Source organism: Natrix helvetica, assembly GCF_964273705.1.
Source record: "Natrix helvetica genome assembly, chromosome: 1".
NCBI lineage: Eukaryota > Metazoa > Chordata > Lepidosauria > Squamata > Natricidae > Natrix > Natrix helvetica.
Genome location: NC_138548.1, coordinates 376,386,707 through 376,412,564, shown reverse-complemented (window position 1 = coordinate 376,412,564; position 25,858 = coordinate 376,386,707). Strand labels below are relative to the sequence as shown.

At 41.6% G+C, this 25,858-nt stretch overlaps 1 protein-coding gene across 1 annotated transcript; it reads right to left on the bottom strand.

The window, feature by feature from the left end:
- Positions 1–8,865: 8,865 nt before the first annotated feature.
- LOC309382785 (vomeronasal type-2 receptor 26-like) lies at positions 8,866–23,900 on the bottom strand (the record flags this gene model as incomplete). The annotated part of the gene is made up of 8 exons (XM_081934647.1): positions 8,866–9,767; positions 11,305–11,431; positions 14,016–14,141; positions 14,290–14,499; positions 18,056–18,865; positions 19,579–19,870; positions 20,444–20,707; positions 23,800–23,900. 8 exons carry the CDS (start codon positions 23,898–23,900, stop codon positions 8,866–8,868), a joined length of 2,832 nt encoding a protein of 943 aa, XP_081790773.1.
- Between the last annotated feature and the right edge of the window lie 1,958 nt (positions 23,901–25,858).

Genomic DNA, 25,858 nt, shown 5'->3' with positions numbered 1-25,858 from the left:
GTTAAATTATTTTAATCCCACCTCTGGTGGAAGGCCTTGCCTCCAGAAGTTGTGAATGCACTGGATGTTTTAAGAAGAGATTGGACAACCGTTTGTCTGAAGTAGTGTAGAGGTCTGTGGGAATGAGAGGTAAGGCTTACGTAAGGGCATGCGTAGAAACTACCATGACCTCAGTGGCTGTCTATCTTGGAAACCTACAAGCTCACCTAATTAGCAGAATCAAATGTAGGAATAAAGGAAAGGTGATGCACAGTCTGTTATCTTTAGCTCATTAATTCACCAGAGCAAAGGCATGAGGTAACCTTGGCCTGAATAGTATTCTTGATTCTCTAGGGAAGATTTGGGGGAGTGAACCTGTTATAGCAATGTGTTGTTGCTCTGTGCTTTGCTTGTAAAAACTTTATAAAAGCCAAATAAACTCTGCGAAAGGCAGACAGATATTTTGGACACAAACTGCGTGATGGATTTCTGAAACCTACATCTGGTGCCGAAACCCGGGAACACCCTTCGGGGGAGCAACAGCCAACATACTTACCTCCCGTCTGTAACAGACCCCACGGCATGCCAATCGTCCTACGGGACCCCTCAGAGGTAAGTATGGGTTGCAATCTGTCTCACCAGCAGCAAATTGTACAAGAATTTAGATTCTTGATACAGGAGTCAGGTGTTACAACACCTGAGGCATTCATAAGGAAGCTGGCTGGAGGGATAGGGAAACAATGTCCTTGGAAGATAGGACATCCGTGGTCTCAGTGCCATCAAGTAGTAGAAAAATTTGGCTCTAAAGTTTTGGCAGGACATCAATTGACCACCAAGCCTTCATCTGATTATGATCAAGTAAAAATTATTCCCCTAAAATCATCTTCAATTGGACTTCCAGTTCCTGACGGAGAGGTTAATTCATCTGCTTCTCCACAGTCAGAGGAACAATTAGAAAAAGAGGAGGGGAAGAAAGAAGATATGTTTTCTGTCTGTCCACCTAAATTGATTCCACAAGATCATAAAGTAATTGGTTTAAAGGATTGTTTTTCTTCTATTCTTTGCCCTGCTTTGCAAGAAAAGTTTGACTTTACTGCCGGTCAGGAAAAGTATGTTTTCTGTGTGTCTGCTTCCCTCCCCACACCTCCCCCTCTTCAAGAAGAATCTGTGAACAGATTGCAGGATGGTTTAAAACAACAAATAGATAATTCTGAGGCTCAGATGAAGTTTTTGGTGAAATTAGCAAAGGAAAATGACACTTTTGAATGCTGAAAGGCAATCATTGGCTTTGGGAATGATCCTGAGTTGGCAGAAATGATTAAAGCATGTCAAGATATAGGAACAGCCTCTCATCAGGCTACTTTATTGGCAGCCGCTTTCTCGCAAGGCAGCAAACCTCAAGGAAAATGTTATAAAAGGGATTGTCAAAAGTTAAGGGGGGAAATGCCTGCAACTTCCCCCAGCCCTTTCCACCAAGGGCTGAAGCTAAAAGCAAAATGTCCAAAATTATTTCATTGGTTGATTTATACATTTACTTAGTTCTTTTTGCTTCAAATTTATTCATTGACTTTGGTAAATCACTATATGGATGATATTTTAATTGGAGCCCCAAAGATACCACCTAATTGGCTTTCAGAAATACAAAATGATTTGACTGTTTATGGGTTGCAAATTTCCCCAGACAAAAGTACAACAATATGCTCCTTATCTGTATTTGGGTCATAAGATGTTGCATTCCTATTCTGTCCCGGCATTTCCTTGTTTGAAATTGCCTAACGTTATGTCACTAGTTAATTTACAACAGTTATTGGGTACTCTTAATTGTGTAAGGTCATATTTTTCTTTGCTGACACATTTATTGTTTGAATTACTGACCAAAGGAAAACAACCTGGAGATGTTATCATGATTTCCTCAGCTGCATTTGCCGCAGTTGAGGAGATTAATAATCTTTTGAGCATTTAATTTGTGAATTGCATCCCTCAAAGAAATTGTCAGCTAGCCCTTTTTGATGTTTTTTAAGACAAAAAATTCCGTTTCAAAATGTTTTACCATTTATCCAGGCCGTTGCTGATTTAATAACCTTGGGTTTGTTGTAGAAATTGGACTGACTTAATTAATATTATTTTTCCTATTCCAAAATCTGATTTTCAATTTTATTTTCAGCATAATTTATCTCTTCAGTGTGCTTTAACTGACTATGTGGTCTGTATTTCATAGCATTTGCCTAAAGATCTTTGGTTTGCGTGTTTACTCGTCTATTGCTTTCTTTCTCTATTTTCACAACACTGTTTTTTAAGTGGAGGGTGAACGAGAGGAGTAATTGCTTATAAGGACTCTCATGAAAGTTTCCTACCCTGCAATATAGTTGTTCTTGCAACACTTCAAATTAGCTGCTGCTATTTTAGCTTTTTATATCTTTTTTCAACAAGCTTTTTAACTATATTTCTGACTTTCATTATGTGTGTCAATTTATTTTTAATTTTCTAGGTATTTACATCACATCCAGGATGGATCTTAATCTTATGGCTTTGTTTTTAACTTTGCAGTAATTATTATGCTCACATATGCAGTTATTTGTTTTTTCTAGGACCTTTTTCTTAAAGCAACAGGTATGCAACTCAGATGCAGCTGTCTATGTTTTAACTACTTTTTTTTCAGATTTATTTTTTTGATTATTTTTTTTCCATCAAAATGCCAGAGGGCTGGCACAAGCTTGCCATATTCCAATTGACCAGGCCAAGCAGATTGTTTCATCTTGCCCCCAGTGTTCTGCAGCATCCCCCTGTGGGGACACGGGTGTTAATCCCCGTGGTTTAGCCTCTAATAAATTATGGCAAATGTATGTCACTTATGTTCCCTCTCTGGCTCCCTAGAAGTAAATTCATTTATTTATTTATTTTAATTTTTGGCCACGTTTCAATGAGGAGAAACAACTAATCATGTTATATTTCATTTTTTTTTCAGCCTTTACTGTTTTGGGTAAACCCTTTTCTTAAAAAACTGATAATGGCCTGGCCTATTTTTCATTGGCCTTTTTGCAATTTTGTACAACTTGGAACATGTTTCTAATTCATGGACTTTTTTACAATTCCACAGGTCAAGCCATTGTGGAACATGTTAATTGGTCCTTTAAGGACTGTCTTCTCAAACTAATAAAAAAGGAGGGATCTCGGGTACCTAACAATTTGGTGTACCCCAATTTGGCTAATTTGGCATAGGTAACATAATAGATTAAAAAAGTTTGTTTGCCTCCCCCGCAAGGGGGACGAGGATATGTTGTGCTTGCTTCTACAGGTCTTTGTGGATTCCAGCACGTGGTGTTTGTCTAGCTAAGAATATTGTGGTACCAGTTCCCAAATCCAGTTCTAGAGATGACCAAGGTGACTTTACAGACAGCACAATGGCCAATACGATCTTGCCAAAACAGCTGTCCAGTGACCACCAAAGCGCAAGCAGTGCTGTAACAACGACATGTGGAACAAATCCCCGAGAACTTATGCGCTGCCATTTTTGCCAAGTCCTTAGTCATCATTTTCTTATGTCTACTTGTCAATTGCTTCTCTTTATCGATAGCTGCTGTCATCTTACCCAAAAAACTCATTTGAACAGTGACTGAAGTAAAAATCTATGGGTGCAGCTAACATTACACAAACTGATGTCTTCTGCTTATCTGAATTGTACATGGAACATTTACTTTCTACATGTTTGGATCCTGTTTGAATCCTGTCTGCAGTAATTCAACACTTCATTGGTTTGAACTATAAGACTATATCTAGTTAGGAACTGATTGCCTATGAACTGCCCCTGATGCAATTGCTTTGTATACTCCCATAGTAGCAGTTCCTGAAAATGTAACATGTGCTAAAGTAGTTAACTGTATATCTTCAAGTAAAAAGCCTTACTGTCTTCATATTAGTTCACCTACTTTAAATTGTACAGCTTTTGAGGAAGTTTCCTTTCACTTTGCTAATGTTTGGCTTCCGCAAGGATGGTTTTTTACATATGGTCACGAAACTTTTAATTACATTCCTGCTAATATTAGTGAAGCACAATGTTGCTTTAGCTAGTTAATTCCTGTTTTGCTTTCTAATCAGCAATTTTATTCCAGACGTTCTAGACGAGGAGTCACGCTGGACAACACTTGTGACTCTGAGACAGCTTTACTTAATAAAGTAGAATATGTAGCATTGGCTATATCTATAGTGGGTGTGCCAGCGCTTGCTGCTCGTGCTCATCTTAATATTAATGCCGTTGCATGTAATTTGGCAAAAACAATTAATGCTACTTCTTTAGCTATTTCAGCAATTAATCATGAGTTACAAGCTTTGCATAAAGCTATTTTGCAAAATCGTGCTGCTATTGATTATTTGCTTCTTCGCCAGCATATGGGTTGTGAAAGTTTTGATGGGATGTGTTGTTTTAATCTTTCCGATGAATCCAGAATTATTCAGCGTCAGCTTGATATTTTACACAAATTGGCGTCTGATTTGAAAATTGATACCCTAGGATCTTGGTGGGAAAGCTTTTGGGCGTGGTTACCCACAGGTCTGTTGGGAAATATCCTATGTTATTTAGTCATCATTTGTGCTATTTTAATTGGCGGGTGCTATTTTGTTCAATGCCTTCCCTCCCTTTGCAAAATGTGCATTACAGCTTTTTGCCCTAAACCCCCTCCTACATTGCCTCAGGGTCAGGTATATGCTCTGTATAAACAATTGCAGGGATGTTCCTCTCCTGAAGGGTAGCCCCTCCTCCTTGTCAAACAAAATAAAAAAGAGTGAGATGTGGGAATGAGAGGTAAGGCTTACGTAAGGGCATGCGTAGAAACTACCATGACCTCAGTGGCTGTCTATCTTGGAAACCTACAAGCTCACCTAAATAGCAGAATCAAATGCAGGAATAAAGGAAAGGTGATGCACAGTCTGTTATCTTTAGCTCATTAATTCACCAGAGCAAAGGCATGAGGTATCCTTGGCCTGAATAGTATTCTTGATTCTCTAGGGAAGATTTGGGGGAGTGAACCTGTTATAGCAGGGGTGGCGAACACGCGGCTCGCGAGCCGCATGTGGCTCGCGGCCAAAATAAATGAGGCTCTTTGCCTCTTACCATTATTTAGTATACTGTGGCTCGGATCGCGCGCTAAACCCGGAAGTACGGTCGACGCTTGCCTGCGCTCCACCAGCTCTGAGCTGGTCGTCGCGTCGACCATACTTCCGGGTTTATCTCAACAGCGCCCTCTGCTGTTGAGATAAACCAAAAAAATAATGCTTCAAAGTCTAGCACAGTTGCTGCAGGATTCCGGTGAGGTTCTAATGATTGCTCAAATTAATAATAATGGTTGCATATTGAAGCTCTGGGTTCAGGAGCAGCAGAGTTTTAAATAGGAGAAAACATTTAATTGAATTTCCATGGTTAGTATATTTCCCAAAATTCTACGAGTGTTTTTCTCACAGCCTGTAATTGTAATAGATATCAAAGATAATCCAAACTCATATATATATTATAATACATATATTAGGTTAAAGGAAGATAATATTAGGACCAGGCTTTACCCATGTATAGGTTGTACTCGATTTACAATCACAATCTCGTCACCTTGCAAAGCAGTCATTAAGCGAGATATGTGACTGCTTTGTTTAATGACTGCAAGTGTGGCATTCCTGGTTGTGGTCATCAAGTAATCTTGTAGGTTGTTACGTGGACAGAGATTCCACTTATTTATGGATTTAAAAGTTATACAGCAGCTCTAATGGGTTTATAAAAATTTATAACAAAAAACACCTGACTGAGCATGTTATATTATGTGTTTAATATATTATTGTTAAAATTATATGCTTTTGTGTGAGTGTTTGTCTGTTTTGGCAGGTCACTGCGTGGTGTGGCTCTCTGACTCTCACAGTTTAAAATTTTGGCTCTTTTTGTCGAACTTGTTCGCCACCCCTGTGTTATAGCAATGTGTTGTTGCTCTGTGCTTTGCTTGTAAAAACTTTATAAAAGCCAAATAAACTCTGCGAAAGGCAGACAGATATTTTGGACACAAACTGCGTCATGGATTTCTGAAACCTACAGAGGTCCATGCATGAGTAGGGGGTTGGACTAGAAGATCTCCAAGGTCCCTTCCAATTCTGCTTTTCTGTTATAAGTAGCAGCAAAGAGACTTCCTTGAGTAGCAAAGAGAGGCCATGGGAAAGTATTGATTTTGATCCTGTAGAAAGGTAGCACTCACCCCTCTCCTAGAATAATGACATATTTTAGGAAATATTAAAAAGGCAGAATATTACATTTCCCTGGTTGAGAAATTGAGAAACATGCTCTTGGAGACAGAAACTCAGACCTCAACTCCCTGCAGCCAGCCACCCAAGCAAATACTAAGCTGGGGCAGCTTTAGAAATGCAGATTTGGCAATCCATTACTGTCTGCAGCAAGGTCTGGCTCTGAACAAAGGCAGGGCAAAGCCACTTAGCCACATTAGGAATTGCCTTTCATCACATCACCCAGCAAGCTTCAACCAAGCCTGGGACTCGGATAGCCTACAAAGTTAACTGTGATCCTACAGCAACCAATAGAATACATGCTCTTGCCACAGGAACAGGAAGCTCAAGGGCAAGGCCCAAGAGATGGTATAAATAACTCTCACTCTCCACTCCATGTAGTCAGATGCCCAGGACCTCAAACCCATGTGGTCCTGTTCATCAATAAACCATCTTTCCAATCACCCTCCATGTTTCCAGTGTCTTTCTCCCTACTTGGAACTGAACCAGATGGATATTTCTTCCAACGATCCATAGAGTGCTAAAATTATTAAGGATCATGTTAGCAGGAGAACCACTAAGCTTTTAAATACATGATAATTGCTAATTGATAAGGTACTTGTAATTTGTCTCACATGTAATTTACATCTAAATAACTAACCTATCTTTCCCTCCCTATTTCCCCTTCCTCTCCACCTCCTCTTTTTTGTTCCAATTTAAATCCTCTTATTTGTCTGGCCAGTCTATGCATCCGATAAAGTGAGCTGCAGCTCACAAAAGCTTATGCTTTTGAATAAAATGTGATATTAGGAAAAAGTCTACCAGATTCCTGATTTTTAGTCAGAACTGTCTTCCAATTTCCAGCAAAATCACATCCATAGGGAACCATTGGGTTCGCTTAACAACCATGGCAATAAAAATTGTAAGATTAGGTTGGTCATGTGACTGACCTACTTTATGATCCTCATGAGTTACGACCAGTAGCAATAGCACATAGACTTATATACTGCTTCACAGTGCTTACAGCCCTCTCTAAGTGGTTTACAGAGTCAGCACATTACCCCCAACAATCCGGGTCCTCATTTGACTGACCTTGGAAGGATGGAAGGCAGAGTCAACCTTGAACCCATGAGAATCGAACTGCCGAACTGCTGGCAATTGGCAGTCAGTATAATTAGCCTGCAATACTGCATTCTAACCATTGCACTCATACAGTACCTGTAAACACTGATTCCAACAAAAAACTTGCAAATCATCATCCCATGTCTGTAGGATGCTGCAAATGGATGTAAATGTAGACTACTTGTCAAGTGCCCTAATTGCGAACATGTGATCTTGGGGGAGGGGGTGGTCACATGTTGAATCTGGGTTCTAGAGCCCTGGTGGTGCAGTGGATAGAATGCATTATTGCAGGCTGACTCTGCTCACAGTCTGGAGTTTGATCCTGCTGGGCTCAAGGCTGACTCAGCCTTCCATTTTTCTAAGGTCAGTAAAAAGAGGACCCAGTTTGATGGGGGCAATAGGCTGACATTATAAATTGCTATAAAGAAAACACTATGGAGCGGTATATGAGACTATTGCTATTGCTATGTATACAGCCCTGGTGTTGGGCCCAAACAACTAGAATGACTCCAAGGTCCCAAAGGTGTTTTTTCAGGAGGCGACTGGACTTTCTGGTTTTTTGTTTGACAATCTTTTGCTTTTCATCCAAGAAGCTTCTTCAGCTCTGACTGGATGGGAATGGAAGGGTTTATACTCCTTGCAGACAGATGGTCATTTGCATTCTTTTAGAGAGTCACTAAGGCCATCTGGAGGTTTATCTGTGTCATCAGGGTCACCTGAGTAGTGCAAATGGGTGTGGAACCTTCTTTGAACTGTTGAAAGGATTGTGTTGTAGACTGGACACAGATGATGTATCTCTCCACACTTGGGTCAGGGAGGGAGCTTTGGAATGTCAGACCAGACATCAACAACTTACTATCTTGTGGGAACCACGGTCACCCTACCAGCTGCTGGCCAGAGGCTGGAAGAGGCTACCAAGGAGATTCCAGAATACCTAATTGGATAGCATGACCTGTGACAAGGAGGGAGGGAGCCGTCTATTCTTTAATTATACTGAAAGCGTGGGTAAATAGCCAGATCTGGTTTTGCATTTTAAACATGCTGAAATGATGTACTCAATAAAGGAATTTTTGAGAAGGCAGAAAGCCTAAGATTTGCTAGATTGGTTGCGTTCATTACTTGGCGCCTTGGCAGACTAGTAATAAAAGATGGTGCTTGAAAAATCTGAATTGATATGAGACCTGAATTGATATTGGTCTGTGATAACTCTCAGTTCTGTTCTTCCTTATGCCATTTAATGAACATGACTCATTGTTTCATACGACAACTCATTCTTTTTATTATGAAAAACTAACATGTATAAGAAGCATTGCGTACATTTTAGAAATGTAAAATGCACACACACATAAACACACAAATTACATCCCAAGAAGAATTACTTGCATATGATCTAAGCACAAATGGGTGGGATGAAGATGGTGAGATGTTGATTGATAATATGATCAATTATTAAATATGAATGGAAGATTTTAGATAACACTCTTGAAGTATTCTTACGTAAGGATCACTTTTCTATTTTATTTTTATCATTAAATGCTCTTTTGTATTCAAATCAGGCCTTAGTACAATAATGTAACACTTGGGGAAGAAGATGCAGCCCAGCAGCCCAGCGCTGGAGGCCAAGATGGAGAAGACCTGCACGGCCACCATGTATTTCCCTTTGGTGCTCAGGTAGGTAGGCACGAAGGACACCCAAACACTGCAGAAGACCAGCATGCTGAAGGTGATCAACTTGGCTTCGTTGAAGGATCCAGGCAGCTTCCTGGCCAGGAAAGCCACCACAAAGCAAATGGCAGCCAGGAAGCCCATGTAGCCAAGAGCACCATAGAACATGGCAAGAGATCCTTCATTGCACAGCAAGAGGATTTCTCCTGGCTGAGAGTTCTTATCAGAGTCCAGAAATGGGGGCTGTAGCCCTAACCAAGAGGAGCACAGAACAATTTGGACACTAGAACAGAGAAGAATGAGACTGTTGGTGAATCTCTTTCCCAGCCATCTCCTTACCCGATTCCCTGGCTTTGTGGCCAGGAAGGCCATCACCACCGTGATTGTTTTGGCCAAGACAGAAGAGACAGCTATTGAGAAGATGATGCTAAAGGCTGTTTGTCGGAGGAGGCAGGTGGCTTTGTTTGGCTGGCCAATGAAGAGGAAGCAGGACAAGAAGGAAAGCAGGAGGGAGATGAGGAGGACATAAGAGAGGTCCCGGTTGTTGGCTTTGACGATGGGAGTTTCTAGGAATTTAATGAAGATTCCCAACACAAAGCCTGTCATTAAGGATAAGAGGACAGAAAAAGAAGCTAAGATGATCCCCAAATGTCCTTGATAACTCAGAAAATTTATAACTTTAGGGATACATAGATCTCGGTCTTCATTCGGATACTCATCTTCTGGACACTTGGTGCATTCCTCTGCATCTGAAAAGAGGAAAAACAATATCCCTCTTACAACTTATTCTTTTAAATTCACTCATGATTGAGGGTGAAGATTCATTCTCCAAGCTTGTGGGTTGGTTTCTGAACATTTCATTACCAGCTAGGTAACATCTTCAGTGGAGTTTAGGGGAACCTAATCATTCTTGAAAGGGACGCGGTGGCTCAGTGGCTAAGATGCTAAGCTTGTCGATCAGAAGGTCGGCAGTTTGTTGGAATCTTTGATTAATCTGGCGCCGTCTCTTGTATGTCTAGGCTGACACCTCAGCTGAAACATACACAAGGACGAAGGGAGTTTTCTTTGATAACATTCCATCCCTGGCCACGATAAAGGGAGTTCAAAGAAAACATTTCATCCCTGGCCGCGATATCTCCGACCGTGTAACAAATGAAACATTCACGTGTAAAGTTTTGCCATACATGAAATTGTATCTTTCCCTACACTGTTCCCTTGTTTGTCTTTTGTATCCACCCATTTTTTATAACCAATAAAAGGGACGTTCAGAGTCAGATCTGTGCGCTCCCATCCCGAGAAAACTCCTGTGTGTGTATTCTCTGAATTGGCCAGTCTCATGGGAGGCCCACCAGCGGTATCCTTACAGCAGTTCAGGGGTTTGAATCCCTAGCTCTGCGTAACAGAATGAGCTCCTGTTATTTGTCCCAGCTTCTGCCAACCTAGCAGTTCGAAAACATGTAAAAATGCAAGTAGAAAAATATTGGGTGCGAAGATAATAGTGTTCCATGCATCTTCAGCATTTAGTCATGCCAGCCACATGACCACGGAAACGTCTTTGGACAGCATCTGCTCTTTGGCTTTGAAACGGAGATGAGCACTGCCCCCTAGAGCTGGGAATGACTAGCACATATGTGCGAGGGGAACCTTTATCTTGAATCACTCATGATTGTTTTGGGTAAAGGTGATTTTCAAGAGCCAGAAAATGCATAACTGATATCCTGCATGCTTCTGGGTATGGAGAACTGTGGGAGTCAGTAGTATGGATGAAGACTGAAAAACTTTGAATCTCACAGTTACTTTTTCTCATTGTTTGCCGTGTTTGTATTAAGGTGATATTTTTCCTATTTATTCCAACACTGTAGACAAGTAACCTCAAACTTGCTACCCTTAGGTTTTTCCCATGCATTTTTATTTTTATGGTGCTTTTACAATCTTTTTTTATTCTGGTCATGATTAAACAAATCGTGTTTTTTTAAGTGTATCCATTCTTCTGAATGGGCATTTTGTTTGTCAGAAATTGCCAAAAAAATGATGCAAAATGTGATCATGTGACCAGAGGATCCTTCAGCTGATTATAAATGTGAGTCTGTGTTGCCAAGTGCCTAAAATGTAGTCATGTGACCTGTGGGCAACACAATATTTTATAATGGCTGAAGTGCTTTACAAGCCATAAAATACCATTTCCAAGATTGTAAGAACTTAACGGTCATTAAGGAAGGTCTTCCAGTACTTTCTCACTGAAGACTGTCTGGGTAAGCCCATTTTCCCCTAAAGTCTCCTTCTTACCTTCTTGAGTAGACATAGTCCCCTCTGCACAAGGAACACAATCGTAGCAACAAATAGGCTCGCTTTCACGGGCCACCTTGATGGAGCCGGGCTGGCAATTTTCCACACACTGGGATGGAGGGAAAGTCTACACAGAGAAAGAGAAAAGATCAAGGAAATGGAACCAAGACTCAATTCTCTATAGGACTTAGACTTAACACTTAGAACAACTTTATTGTCACTTTAAATATACACTAATCGGCATACATTACAATGAAATGTAATTGCATACAGCTCTCAAAGGGTCACCACTTCCAATAGACACTGAATAAACATCCTCTTCTTTTAATGACCCCATAATCCCTTGAGGGGTGAGTCTGGGCAACTAAATGAAGCGGAGCATTCACTGGCCGGGTGCCCTTCCTGTCGCCAATGCGGAGTTGTTGTTGTTTTCAGTAGATATATTCTCATTGTTCCCAGAGAAAGAAATATCTGCCTCTACCTAGGATTGAACTCACAGCCTCCTGATCATGAGGTGAGAGCTCCACCTCTAGGCCACTACACTGTGACAAAATAAATGAATGAATATGCATATAGCCACATATATGACACAGAAAAACAACATGAGTCTAATTTGGATGTTTACATGTACATGGCGAGAAAAATGAATCCTGCAAGTTTACCAGAAAAATGGCCTAGGGGACAAAGCTGTTACAGAATCCGGTAGTCCTGATAGGAAAAACAGATTCAAAAGTGGAGAGAATCAAAAGGTCTCTCTTGCACCAGGCTAAGATACATGAAAAGCAAAGGTGGGGAGTAAATAAAAACAAACAAATAAATAAATGGGAGCAAATAAGCAAACAATAAAATGTGAAGCCGGATTTTGTAAGTGGTCCAGTTGCACTTTCCTTCGGTGTTTTACATCTCCCGCCCAAGCCCTTTTCTTCTACATGGGTGCTTCTCGTGATAGTTTTTGAGGTGTTTAACTCTCTCAGAGGAAAGACTGTTCTTGTCTCTGGTATGAAGCTATGGAAAATGAAGAAATGGTTTTTGCTCTTTGGGCAGCAGCTTGAGAGATAGGCCTAGGATAGGCTTAAGTCATCCTTATGTAGGAGATGACCGCGCTGAAGCCAACAGGAGGGGAGTCAAATGGGTCATCAGTCACGAGTCCCTCTGCACCCATAAGAGATGTAAATCCAGCCCACCTTGAATTCCTTTCTATTCTTAATTCACGCTAATTTCCCTTGCCTGTTAGCAGTTCAGATTCTTGTAGAGAGCTTAAGCCTACAATAAATCTTCATACACACTTGAACTGCCAGGATCTCTTAATTTCCCTGGAGCTTGACACCTTAGCTTTATTTATTTAGCTGTTTGTTCGTTTGAATGTATTAGCCACTCAACTCCAATGGACTCTTACAGTATTCTGACAGTATCCAAGGGCAGCTTAAAGTGTGTATATAAACTGTTAGGCTTTGCCACTCCACCTATTCCTTCGAAAGGATGTCAGAAAAATGTATATGGAAATTCTCAGTCATCCAGGTCATGGTTGTCCCAAAGATGCTTTTCAAGAGGCAACTGGAGTTTCTTATTTTTCTTAGAGAACTGACATGGACTGCAAGAGAAGCAAGAAGCATGGGGATTATATGGATAATTTTATGCTGACTGGACAACACTACCATATTTTTCAGAGTATAAAACACACCTCCCCCCACCAAAGGAGATAGAAATTTGGGTCCGTCTTATACTCTGAATGTAGCTTTTTGGAAGCTTTTTTTCTAACCCTAATGAGGTGCTAACAACTGAAATGATCTTTTGTTTCAGGCAAACCTTGGAAGTTCTGAAGGACCGCACCTCATCAGGGCTGAAAAAAAAGCTTTGAATATTTTTACTGCAGCATACTGTTGGAAAAAATATCCTGGTTCATTCCAGCTGGGAGAAGCCTACCAGGAAAGATTTGAAGACTGCCTTAAGAGGTACTTCTTTTGTCCAGTTTCTATTTTTGGGAGATAATCCTCTCAAGGGCAAGGCAGAGAGTTCCTATGACTATATGATTTCTATTCTTTTGAGGATAATCCCTTTAAGGGAAAGGCAGGGATTTTTCCTATCTGCTATATGAGTTTTCTCAATGGTTTCCTTCAGGCAAGTGCTGGGCTGGTTTGTTGATTCAGCTTTGTTACATTTTATGTGGTGTTAATTGCTTTTGGCTGAATGCACAGACCTGCCACCTGGGGGAAAGAAAAAAATTGGCAAAATGTGTCCTTTTATTATACTATTGTGTTTGCCTGTTTTTCTGGTGCTATGGGAATAAAAATGAACACCTGGTAGGCAGAATTTCCCCCCCTATTTTCATCCCCAAAAACTATGGTGCGTCTTATACTCCGGTGCATCTTATACTCTGAAAAATACGGTAATTCAGTAATTGAGGAGGGGAGTATCTCATGCAGCATTATTTCTCTTGCTGGCCTGAGAAGCAGAGCTAAGAAAAATGCCCTCTATCTTATTGAAAAGAGTCCACATATTTGACCCTGACTAATATTGAAAACCCCTTCATAGATCACTGCCTTGTCGTGGCAAAGGGGCTTGCATAGCTCAATGAAGCTATGAGCTATTCCATGCAGGGCCACCCAAGATGGACAGGTCATAGCAGAGAGCTCTGACAAAACGTGATCTATTGTGGAAGGAAATAGCAACCCACTCCAGTATCTTTGCCATGAAAACCCTATGGACGGTACCAAAAGGCAAAAAGATATGATATCGGAATATGAGCCCTCAGGTCTGAAGGTGTCCAGGATGACAGAATGACGTGGCTGGATGGAGTCACTGAATGGAGTCCGGGGGACGGTAGAGGACTGGAAGGCCTGGAAGAACATTGTCCATGGGGTCATGATGAATCGGACATGACTTCATGACTAACAACAGCAAATATTGAAAACAATTGCTTGGAAGATCTACCGATATTCTTCAAAAACCAGTACACAGTGAAATGAAGCAATTAAATGTCCCTACCTTGTTATGCCAATTCAAATCCTCAATACCATCTTGGTTAATAATAAATTTGAAGTTTTCAGCTCCTTGGCTTTCCAGCATTGCAAAGTTCACCCTGGTCATTGTCTCGTTGGAGAGGACGACCCAATTTATTATGTCAAAGTCTGCTGTTACGACTCCCGTCTCATCGAAACGTACCCCTTTCATGGAAGAATTGTGAAAGCTGGAGCTCTGAAGGAGAGGGTGAAGCTAAAGTGGAAGAGAAAACTGCAGCCTGTAGAAAATACGAAGTAACATTTCTTATCTAAGCCACCCATTTTGTAAATGCATCTTTTACAGTTCACGGATTATTCTAGACATCTGCTAGACATATTGATCTATTGAATGTGACCATTCACAACAGCACTGAAAAAAAGTGTCTTATGACCCTTTTTCACACTTACAACAATTGCAGCATCCCAACGGTCATATGCTCAAAATCCAGATGATTGGCAACTGCTTCATATTTATGACGGTTGCAGAGTCCCATGGTCATGCAACCTTCTGACCAGCAAAGTCAATGGGGGAGCCAGATTCACTTAGCAACCATGTTGCTAATTTAACAAATGCAATGATTTACTTTACAACTGTGGCAAGAAAAGTTGTAAATGGGGACAAACTAACTTAGCAAAATTTTCATTTAGCAACATACATGTTGGGCTCGGTTGCGGTTGTAACTCAAGGACTACCTGTACATTGTTTTGTTGTTGAATGCCACAACTTGAGTTGACAACATTGGCTTGTTGTCAATAAATTGAACCCGATTATTGAATGTTGCACATTTGGGAGAATCATGAAAATCATCAGGTGGTCACCAACTTAATTACAATAGGCTTACATGCAGTTAAGAGACTCATCTACATTTCCTGCTCTAGGCATCATCTTATAATAATTTCTAATTTCAAAAGATATGCCGTAGGTAAGTTGTACCAAAGGGGAAAAAAAAACCCTTCTCTCTTGTTGTGTATAAATTGTCAATGGCATTTACAAATAAATAACTTCAATATAATAAATAAATGAAGCTAATATAAAATCTTTTTTTTACAGTAAAATCAGAGGTGGTATTCTACTGGTTTGGACTGGTTTGTTCGAACTGGTAGCGGAAATCGTGGGTGGCCCTACCCACCTGGGGGTACCTAGGTGCTCCCATGTTACGCCCCTTTTAGGCGGCCTGCACTGGTTGCCGGTTGTTTTCCGGGTGCGATTCAAGGTATTAATTATGACCTTTAAAGTGCTCCATGGCTTAGGCCCATGGTACCTGCGAGACCACCTACTGCCACCAGTAGCCTCCCACCGTCCACTACGATCCCACAGAGTTGGCCTCCTCAGGGTGCTGTCGGCCAGATAGTGTCGGCTGGTGACCCCCAGGGGGAGAGCCTTCTCTGTGGGAGCACCTTCCCTCTGGAATGAGCTGCCCCCGGAGCTTCGCATAATCCCTGATCTCCGGTCCTTCCGACGTGCCCTAAAAAGTTGGCTTTTCCAGCAAGCCGGCCTGGCCTGTTAATTTTAACTTATTTTAAATGTATTGTCTTTTAAATTCGGTTTGTTTTTTTTGGATATGGATTTATTTATTTTTTTAACTTTTGGGATGTGTTTTTTTTTAATGTTGTACACCGCCCTGAGTCCTTTTGGAGAAGGGCGGCATATAAATCCAAACAAACAAACAAACAAACAAACAAACAAACAAACACCTGTCCCGGCTCTATGGCATCCCATTAAGGCCCTTTTTTCACCAAAAGTGCATGCGCAGAAGGCTGAGCTCACATTTGCGAACCACCCCTGAGTAAAATGGCTTTTAAAAGGCATTCTTTAGAATTGAAATGCATACACCTGCTTGCGAGTTAATCTGAAGACATATTCAAGACATATATATTTAAGAAATATATAAAGAGGACACATATATCAAATATCAAAAATGTGGCTCAGCCTAGCCAACTTTTGACTAATGTAGAAATGAAACGGGGTGAATCCTGTAAGAAGTTCGATGGATGATCACTATGAAGTCCCAGGCCTGTAGGCAAAATTGAGAAGTTGGGACAAAAGGCAAGGCCACTTGTAAAGGACAGTGAGGATAACCTTGAAGAAGAAGGAGAAAGAGCCACAACCAAGACAATGGTCAAATAAAAGCAAATTGAGTCTGGGCCAGAAATGTAACTTCAGAAAGCATCTCAAACTTGAATCTCCCTAGTTCTCATGAAGATAAAGGAAGAGAAGGAATAAGTTCATGTTTGCCAGATTCTATAGATATAAGCATAAAATATGCCTAACCATTTGCCTCCAGCGAGATTGGCCAAAATGTACCCAAATTTATCCCCCAAATGTTGGAGATGCAGCCACAAGCCTGGAACATTTTATCACATGTGGTGGACGTGTCCCATCACAAGAAAGTACTAGTGCAAAATTCGAAAGTGGTTAGAAGAAATTACTGAGCGAAAAAATAGAACTCAAACCAGAAGCATTCTTACTAGGACTACTGGATCAAAAAATGGACAAACAATCTCAATACCTAATCATACATATACTCACGGCAGCCAGGATTGCCTTCGCACAAAATTGGAAAAAAACTAATACACCCTCAGATGAAACTACAATCAGGAAAATACTTGAGTGTGCAGAAATGGACAAAATGACAATAGAACTAAAAGAAAGAGAAGAATCGGACTTCTATAATGTTTGGAATAAAATATACAAGTGGCTAGAAATCAAAAGCCAAAACAGGAAATAGAGAATACAAATAGACGGAGATACAAATAATGAATATTACTATAAGTGTTTATATTATGCTTGTTATATCATAGGACAAGGTTAAAGTAATAGGAAGGCAATGCAGAAGGGAGAATTATAAAAGCTAGGCAAGAAAGCTGATATTGAAAGCTGTAAAATTACTCTATATTGTTATGTATGTTACATGTTTTGTTTTGTTTTATTGTATTTTTTTCCTTGTTGTGTCTTTTTTACTGTTTTTAAAGATTAAAACATTCAATAAAAATTATTTTAAAAAAATAAAAAAAATATGCCTAACATTAGCATTCATAATCTGTCTTGTCTCGAATGGCTGACATCATTTCTGAGCCTCAAGAAAATTATGGAGTGTCCAGCACCCTCTAAGAATTGACTGTCTCAATGAAAGCTGCAATATAGACCTCATAAAAATAAATTCGACCTTAATTTGTAGAAGACCCTCTTCGCTACCTGTTGCACGCTCTTCCAGGGTCCAATAAAGGTACAATTTTGCAAGGGAGCAACAATAAATAATTAGGAAAGGATAATTGCAGAAACAGTGGAGTGAAAGATAAGCAGTAAGAGAGAGAAAGGACATCCAAGGTCCTTTCCAACTCTGTTATTCTATTCTATTCAGCCATGTTGAAAATGTAGCCCATCTTTAGACTAGTCCAACCCCCTGCTTAGGCAGGAAACCCTACACCAATTCAGACAAATGGTTATCCAACATCTTCTTATAAACTTCCTGTGTTGGAGCACTCACAACTTCTGGAGGCAAGTTGTTCCACTGATTAATTATTCAAATTGTCAGGAAATTTCTCCTTGGTTCTAAGTTGCTTCTCTCCTTGATTAGCTTCCTCCCATTGCTTCTTGTTCTACCCTCCCTCACGTGCTTTGTAGAATAGTTTGACTCCCCCTTCTTTGTGGCAGCCCCTGAGATATTGGACGACTGATATGATGTCTCCCCTAGTCCTTCTTTTCATTAAACTAGGAAGGAATGGATTCCCAGGCGCAGGAGGGCAAATACCTGCCACGGTTCCAACGTTGGAGCACCTCTTCTCTTCCCAGGCTTTGCCTCCATCCTTTTGGATCTGGACGAACAGGCAGCATCTAAGGAACGGGCAACAGCCCAGATGGTATCGTGAATGTAGAACCTGTCTAGAGATAAGATCGCTTCGATCTCCTCTTCAGGCAGAGTGTCCAGTCGCTCTTTCTCCATGCATCTCCTCCATTCTTTCACGGACGGAGCCCGTTTTGCATCGTTGCAATTAAACGACCGACTCGCAAATTGCTCAATAGCAAAATAAGGGACCCGAAAGTCAAATTTCATCCTGTCGTGCGATTGGATGAGAAAGGAGAAAAGCCCGTGGAAGTACTGGAAAGAGAGTTGGTTATTGTTCAGGGGCAATGAGACATCCCACAAGGCTGTGATGATCATGACTTTGCCTACCACAGGCTGGGTCAAGCTCTCAGCTGTCTTGTGAATCAAATACAATCCTTGGAGGAAGGAGCTCATCTCAGCACAATAAACAAAGACATTGACTTGTCGCCATCTCTGGAACAGAGCGGCCTCGATGATCATAGAGCTGGCTTCCTCGGAAAAGCTTTGCGCTATAACAACACAAATGCCATTCTTGAGAAGCATTGGACTCAAAGTCTTCATGGCTCTCTCACCGGTGTCGGTATCTGGGGCAAGCAGCCCCACCAAAGTCCACCCGAAGTGCAGTAGCAGTTTGACAATCCCTGGATAGTGCGCTCCTTCTTTCGGGACCATGTGGTAGAAAAAGGGGAAGAGTGTTTTATCACTGAAAACTTGTGAAACAAAAGTATAACTGATCTGAAACAGAAAGGAAGAAGTTTCAGTAAGTGGAATACCAATAGAATAGAATAGAATAGAATGGAATGGAATGGAATGGAATGGAATGGAATGGAATGGAATGGAATGGAATGGAATGGAATAGTGGAGTGGAGTGAAGTGGAGTGGAATGGAAAGGAGTGGAGTGGAGTTCAGTTGAGTGGAATGGAGTGGAGTGGAATGGAATAGAATCAATAGAATGGAACAGAATGGAATGGAAAGGAATGGAATGGAACAGAACAGAACAGAGCAGAGCAGAGCAGAATAGAATACAGGAATGGAACAGAACGGATCGGAATAAAATAGAATTCTTTATTGGCAAAGTGTGATTGGACACACTGGTGCATAAATTCTCAATGCGCACACATCAAACAACAAAGTGCTAGGTCGTAGATCATAAATCATAGTTACAATCCTTAATCATAAGATACAACCAGAGAGCCTTTCACAGAGGTGGTGCCATCCTTAATAGAAAATGAAAATAATAATAAATGGTCAGCTCTATCAAAGAGGATCTTTTGGAGAAGCTCATGGATATTCTGGTGAATATTCATTTTGCAAGGAGCCAACATAGGCTTCTGATCTAGACTGGGAAGTTAATGCATCAATATACATTTTGACCATGTCAAAGCTCTATCACAATGGAAAGAAAGAAAAAAGAAATCCAAAGAGATCAGAGTCCCAGAAAGCCCTACCTGTGGGATTTTGTAGGTGCCTAGCATGGTTGAAATCTGGATGGAGATGTCAGCGTTGGCTCCTTCAAGGAGAGCCAGGAGGTTTCTTGATTTACCACATCTATAATTTGGAACATTGGTCTGGCCAGTCGAAAGTTGGTCCAATAAAGCATCAGATGTTATGATCTTGTTGAAATAGTTGTCATGGATGTTGTAGCCCAGGGTGATGTTAGGTAAAACCTTGGGATCCCGGTTGATCTCCTGAATGGCAAAGTAGAAGGAGAGGATGTTCCAATGTTCTGTAGGTCCTTTCCTGCAGATGTATGTGAATCACATGACTTCAGTAACAACCGTAATTGCCCTAAGCCCCCTGCCTCTTCTTCTGCCAATGATATTGGAACACTGCTATCATGTCTCCCCTAGTCCTTCTTTTCATTAAACTAGACATGCCCAGTTCCTGCAACCGTTCTTCATATGTTTTAATCTCCAGTCTCCTAATCATCTTTGTTGCTCTTCTCTGCACTCTCTCTAGCGTCTCCACATCTTTTTTACATCGTGGCGACCAAAACTGAATGCAGTATTCGAAGTGTGGCCTTACCAAGGCATTATAAAGTGGTATTAATACTTAGGTAATAAGTTTTGTGTTTTGAGATCTGCTGGAAGGTCCTTTACAAGAATGAGCAGACATTTTTGCAGTAATGCTAGAGAAATTGAGACCAAAACCGAGGAACTGATATTTCAAGGAATCAGACAGATTATCTTAAAACAAATGTTTAAATGTGAGAGAGATTCCAGGACTCTATTTTGGCACTTTACTTTAAAAATTCAAAAGCAGTTTGAGAGCTTTAGAAATCAGCTAAGTGGAATTAGCCACAGGGCGACTTACAAGAAGGATTTAACCGAGGGAGTTGTGCGGAACCTGTGCTGTAGGAACCAAGCTTTGGTTGCGGAGATCAGCCCACCGATGAGATAGTCTCCTGGCCTGTAGTGATTCGATATCTCTACTTCATCTCTCCCCAAAGTTAAGGGACATTTGGCTGGAAGCATGCCAGAGATTTTATTGGGCAGCAGCAGCAGCAGTAGAAGCAAGAGGATCATTTTTGGTCTGTCTGGTTTGGCTTTCTGCATTCTGAAAGCTTTAATCGGATGGCTAGAAGGAGGGTGAGAACGAGAACGAGACAAAGGCTCTTTTTCAAGGCTTCAAGCTTCAGTAGTGTAGAAAGTCAGCACCCATCTCTCAGAAGAATGTTGAACAGTTGTCAGATGAGCAGAAAGATGTGGAGACTCTAGAAAGAGTGCAGAGAACAGGAACAAAGTTGATTAGGGGACTGGAGGCTAAAACATATGAAGAACGGTTGCTGGAACTGGATATGACTAGTCTGATGAAAAGAAGGACTGGGGGAGACATGATAGCAGGGTTCCAATATCTCAGGGGTTGCCACAAAGAAGAGGGAATCAAGCTATTCTCCAAAGCACCTGAGGGTAGGACAAGAAGCAACGGGTGAAAACTAATCAAGGGGAGAAGCAACTTAGAACTAAGGAGAAATTTCCTGACAAGTTAGAACAATTAATCAGTGGAACAGCTTGCCTCCAGAAGTTGTGAATGCTCCAACACTGGACGTTTTTAAGAAGACGTTGGATAACCATTTGTCTGAAGTGATGTAGGGTTTTCTGCCTAAGCAAGGGGTTGGACTAGAAGACCTTCAAGGTCCCTTCCAACTCTGTTCTATTCTATTCTAAAAGAATGAAATATTTGGGGAATATTAAAACAGGCAAAATATTTATTTTGTTGTGTAGTTTCCTATAGAATTCCTCTTGTTTCTGATTTGGTGCATATATGACTATTAATAATATCGGTTTTTCTGTTGTCTCTAATTCAATCATTAGTATCCTGCCTTCTTCATCAGAGTAGACTTCTTTGGAATTTATATTATAATATTATATTTTCCCAAAGGGAGAAATGGAAAAAACATGCTCTTAAAGGCAGAAAGCAGACTCAGTCTTTCTCAATAGCCCCCAAGCAGAAACTGAGGAGGCCAGCTTTTAGAAATTTGGTAAATCTTTCAAGACAGGATATTTTGAAACTCCCTGAACAAACGTAGAATGGTAGGATTAGAAAGCAACCCCTCGCCCAAGATTCCACACAGGAGGAAAGCCATTAGCCACAGTAGGAACTGCCCAACACCCTTTCAGAACATAAGCCCCCTCATTGCGCACACACCCCAGAACAGTTCAAACTTCAAAGTCACAGAAACCTATAAATATCCATCCACTCATTCAACCCTTTGGTCATCTGCCCCAGAATCACAAACCCCGGTGGTTCTGTTCATCATTAAACCTTCTTTCCAATCAGCCTTTTTAGCCTCTATTTCTTTCCAGAGTCTTTTCCCCAGCTGGGTACTGAACCAGATGGATTTTTCTTCCAACAGTGGCTTTTCCAAATTCAGACAGAGCCCAGATGAGGCATTGCATCTAAAAGGGATGAGAATACATTGGCCAGCATAGTCCCTGGCCTCTTGTTAGCCTTATCCCAAGTCCTTTGTTGTGTTGGGGACATTTATGTACCCGTCATTTCTGATGCAAAATAGTGTTAGTGTTGCTCTTGAATCTCATGTTTATGTCAATGGCAATCTTTGGAATCTCTGGAGAATGAAGTGAGGAAAATAACAGGCAAATGACCATGGTGTTGATAATAATAGGGAGAAGTATCTCCTCTGTGACCTCCCGAACTCTTGCTGTAGCTTCAGGCACCGTAATTGGAGAAATTTAGTGTCCAAAAATTACCGGACCCCTTTCCGTCAGGTTTCAGGCTGGATTATGGGACAGAAACAGCATTCATTATGCATGTATTTAGGAAGCCCCCCCCCCCTTTTCAAAGAATGAAATATTTGGGGGGATATTAAAAGAGGCAGAATATTATATTCCCCTGTAGGAGGTTGTCACCCAGCCCTCTCCCAGAGAAATGGAATGTCCTAGGAAATATTGAGTGGGCAGAGTGTTATATTTTCCTGGATGTGAAAAAGGGAGAAACACATTTTAAACACAAAGTAAATTCCTGCAGCTTCCGGCCCATCCCCACTTTGTCAATGGGCCATTAAGAAGGCCAAGCTAGTCCACTTTACATAATAAAGAGTTCTCCTCTTCAGCTCCAGAGTGATGGGATTAAGGCAGGATAATATTGCCTTTTGCTCAACTGACCACATGGCATCTGAGAACTCAACCAAACCTGGACTCAGCCTAGAGAGTTGCCCCTGCATGGGCCCATGTGAGTCTGACAACCAATCAGAATACATTTCTTACACAGGAACAGGAAACAGAGAGGTGGGACTGAACAGGTTATAAAAAGCCCTGAAAGCCCTTCTTCAGCCCTTTTTCTCTTCTCTTCCCTTCTCTTCTTCTCCACCAACATTGAAGCATGTGATCACCTTTTCTGTTCAGGACTCAAGCCATGTGGTCCTGTCCACCATTAAAACCATCTTTCCAAGCAGCCTCCATGTCTCCAGTGTCTTTTTCCCCACTTGGAGCCGAATCCAGAAGGACATTTCTTTCATCACCCCCAAAGAGGAAATGGAGAAACACGTTCTGAAAGGCAGAAAGCAGCCCCAGTCTTTCTTAATAGCTTCCAGCAGATGCCTGAAGTCTTTGGAGATAGATATTTTGTGCCTGGGCCAATCTATTCACAAACAAAACATCTTCAGCTCCAGCTGATGGGATTAGGAAGGACAGGACATGAATTAGGACATAATAGGATTGACTCGCCACCATTAGAATAACAAAAGACACAAGGCTCACTACATTGAAGAAGGACTAGGGGAGACATGATAGCATTGTTCCAATATCTCAGGGGTTGCCACAAAGAAGAGGGAATCAAACTATTCTCCAAGGCACCTGAGGGTAGAACAAGAAGCAATGGGTGGAAACTAATCAAGGAGAAAAGCAACTTAGAACTGAGGATAAATTTCCTGACAGAACAATTAATCAGTGGAACAGCTTGCCTCCAGAAGTTGTGAATGCCCCAACACTGGAAGTCTTTAAGAAGATGTTGGATAGCGATTTGTCTGGAATGGTATAGGGTTTCCTGCCTAGGCAGGGGGTTGGACTAGAAGACCTCCAAGGTCCCTTCCAACTCTACTATTGTATTGTATTGTATTGTATTGTATTGTATTGTATTGTATTGTATTGTATTGTATTGTATTGTATTGTATTGTATTGTATTGTATTGCACAATCCCCTAGCACAGACTTGATCTGGCCCATGATAGTCCCAAAGTTGTCCAATGGGGCCGTCCCAGAGAAGGCAAGGGACTGGCCTGTGCTACCCCAGCTCTGGCCCACCCCGGCCATGCCCACTCAGATGGCCACAGCGACCAGGCCATGCCCATCCTGGGCCCCCAAGGGCAAACCGAATCCTGATACAGTCTGCAATGGAATCGAGTTGGATACCTCTGCCCTAGCAACATCTCAAAACCCTATAAAAATCCATGTACCCATCAAACCAATTTGTCAGTGTCCCAGAGCCGCATGCTGTGATTGGTTCTGCTCATCAATAAACAAGAGTCCTTCTTTCCAATCAGCCTCCATTTTATTTCCAGCATCTTTCACTTGGCTAGGAACCGGACCAGGTTTTTTTCTTCCAACATGTAGATGAGAGTGTGATGGGGTAGTGGATTGATACTTGCTCTCCTTGACTTCTCCGTGGCTTTCGATACCATCAACCATGGTATTCTTTGGAGCCAGCTATGAGATTTGGGCCTAGGTGGTGTAGTATTATGCTGGTTCGGTTCCTTTCTCCAAGGCTGGTTCCAATTGGAGCTGATAGGGAGCCACTCCTTTATGTCAGGGGTCCCCAACCCCCGGTACATGGACTGGCACTTGGCTGTGACACAAGTGAAGCCCCATCTATGGGATGCAGGCAGCACACTAGGGCTCCCAAATGTTACAAATCTAACAACTGCGGCGAATCACTTAACAACTATGTCAAGAAAAGTTGTAAAATGGGGCAAAATTCACTGAACAAGTGTCTCACTGAGCCACCAAAATTTTGGGCTCAATTGTGGTCGTACGTTGAGTACTAACTGTACATCCCAGACTGTGGAAAAGAGCTTCGCTCACAGGAATACTTTTATGCAATGCCAAAGAATTCCTTCCCGGAGAGAAACCACATGAATGCACACAGTGTGGGAAAAGTCTCAGTGCAAGGTCCCACAAAAGGATCCACACAGGAGAGAAACAGTAGAAATGTGTGCAATGTGGAAAGGGCTTCTGTCAGAGAGGAAATAAGGAGGCTCCCATGCTTTCCTCGTAGTGTAGGAAGTTAGCATCCACCCCTCTCCTAGGAAAATGAAATATTTTAGGGAATATTAAAAAGACAGAATACTTCCCCTAAAAAGGGAGGCAGAAACTCACCCCCCACTGTAGCGATTATGCTAGCTGCATTAAAGAGATTACATTCTTGTTGATCCTGCACAAAGCCTGCTCAAGGTTCTGCTTTGCAACATTTCTCTGCAACATTTTTCTGTAACATCTTTTTGTAACAAGTGAACAAGCTTGCCCAGTAACAAGTATACATAACAAGTGAACAAAGCTTGCCCAGTAACAAGTATTTTAACCAATCATGCAATAACACGCTGTAAGACAGAAACCTTTTGTATGTTTTCAATAAATACCGTCTCAATCAGCCGGTCGAGGTCTTTTGATCTCGCTGAGCTGGTTGGTGCGTTGCAACACACCATGGAGTCCGTTCTTCCTTGGCAGTTCCAGACCCGCCTAACCTAGGCGCACCCCAGCGGGGGTCCCATAGCCGAGCTCAGTCAGGCTCACCTCTGCAGGGGTTTCGATGCCTAGCTCCGGCTCACCTTTGCAAGGGTCCCCACCCAAAGCAGACGAGGTCGCCGCGTGGCAGCCAGCCACTCATTCACTCACACCCCCCACCTTGTTATGGGCCATTAAGGCCTGGGCCAGTCTATTTTACATAACAAAGATCTACCTCCTTCAGGTAGAGCCATTTAATTTCCCTTCATTGCATCACCCAGCAAGGGTTAACCAAGCATAGGACTCAAAGCACAACCTACATAGTTGTCCCTGCATGGCCCATGGGAGTCTGACAACCAATCAGAATACAAGGTCAAATTCAAAAGCCCAGAGAGGGTATAAAATTCAGACACACTCAGCATCTCTTCCCCCTTTTTTTGCCCAGGATTTCAAGCCATGTGAACCTGTTCAACAATAAACCTTCTTTCCAAACAACTTCCATGAATCCAGTGTCTTTTTCCCCACTTGGAACTGAACCCAGATGGACATTT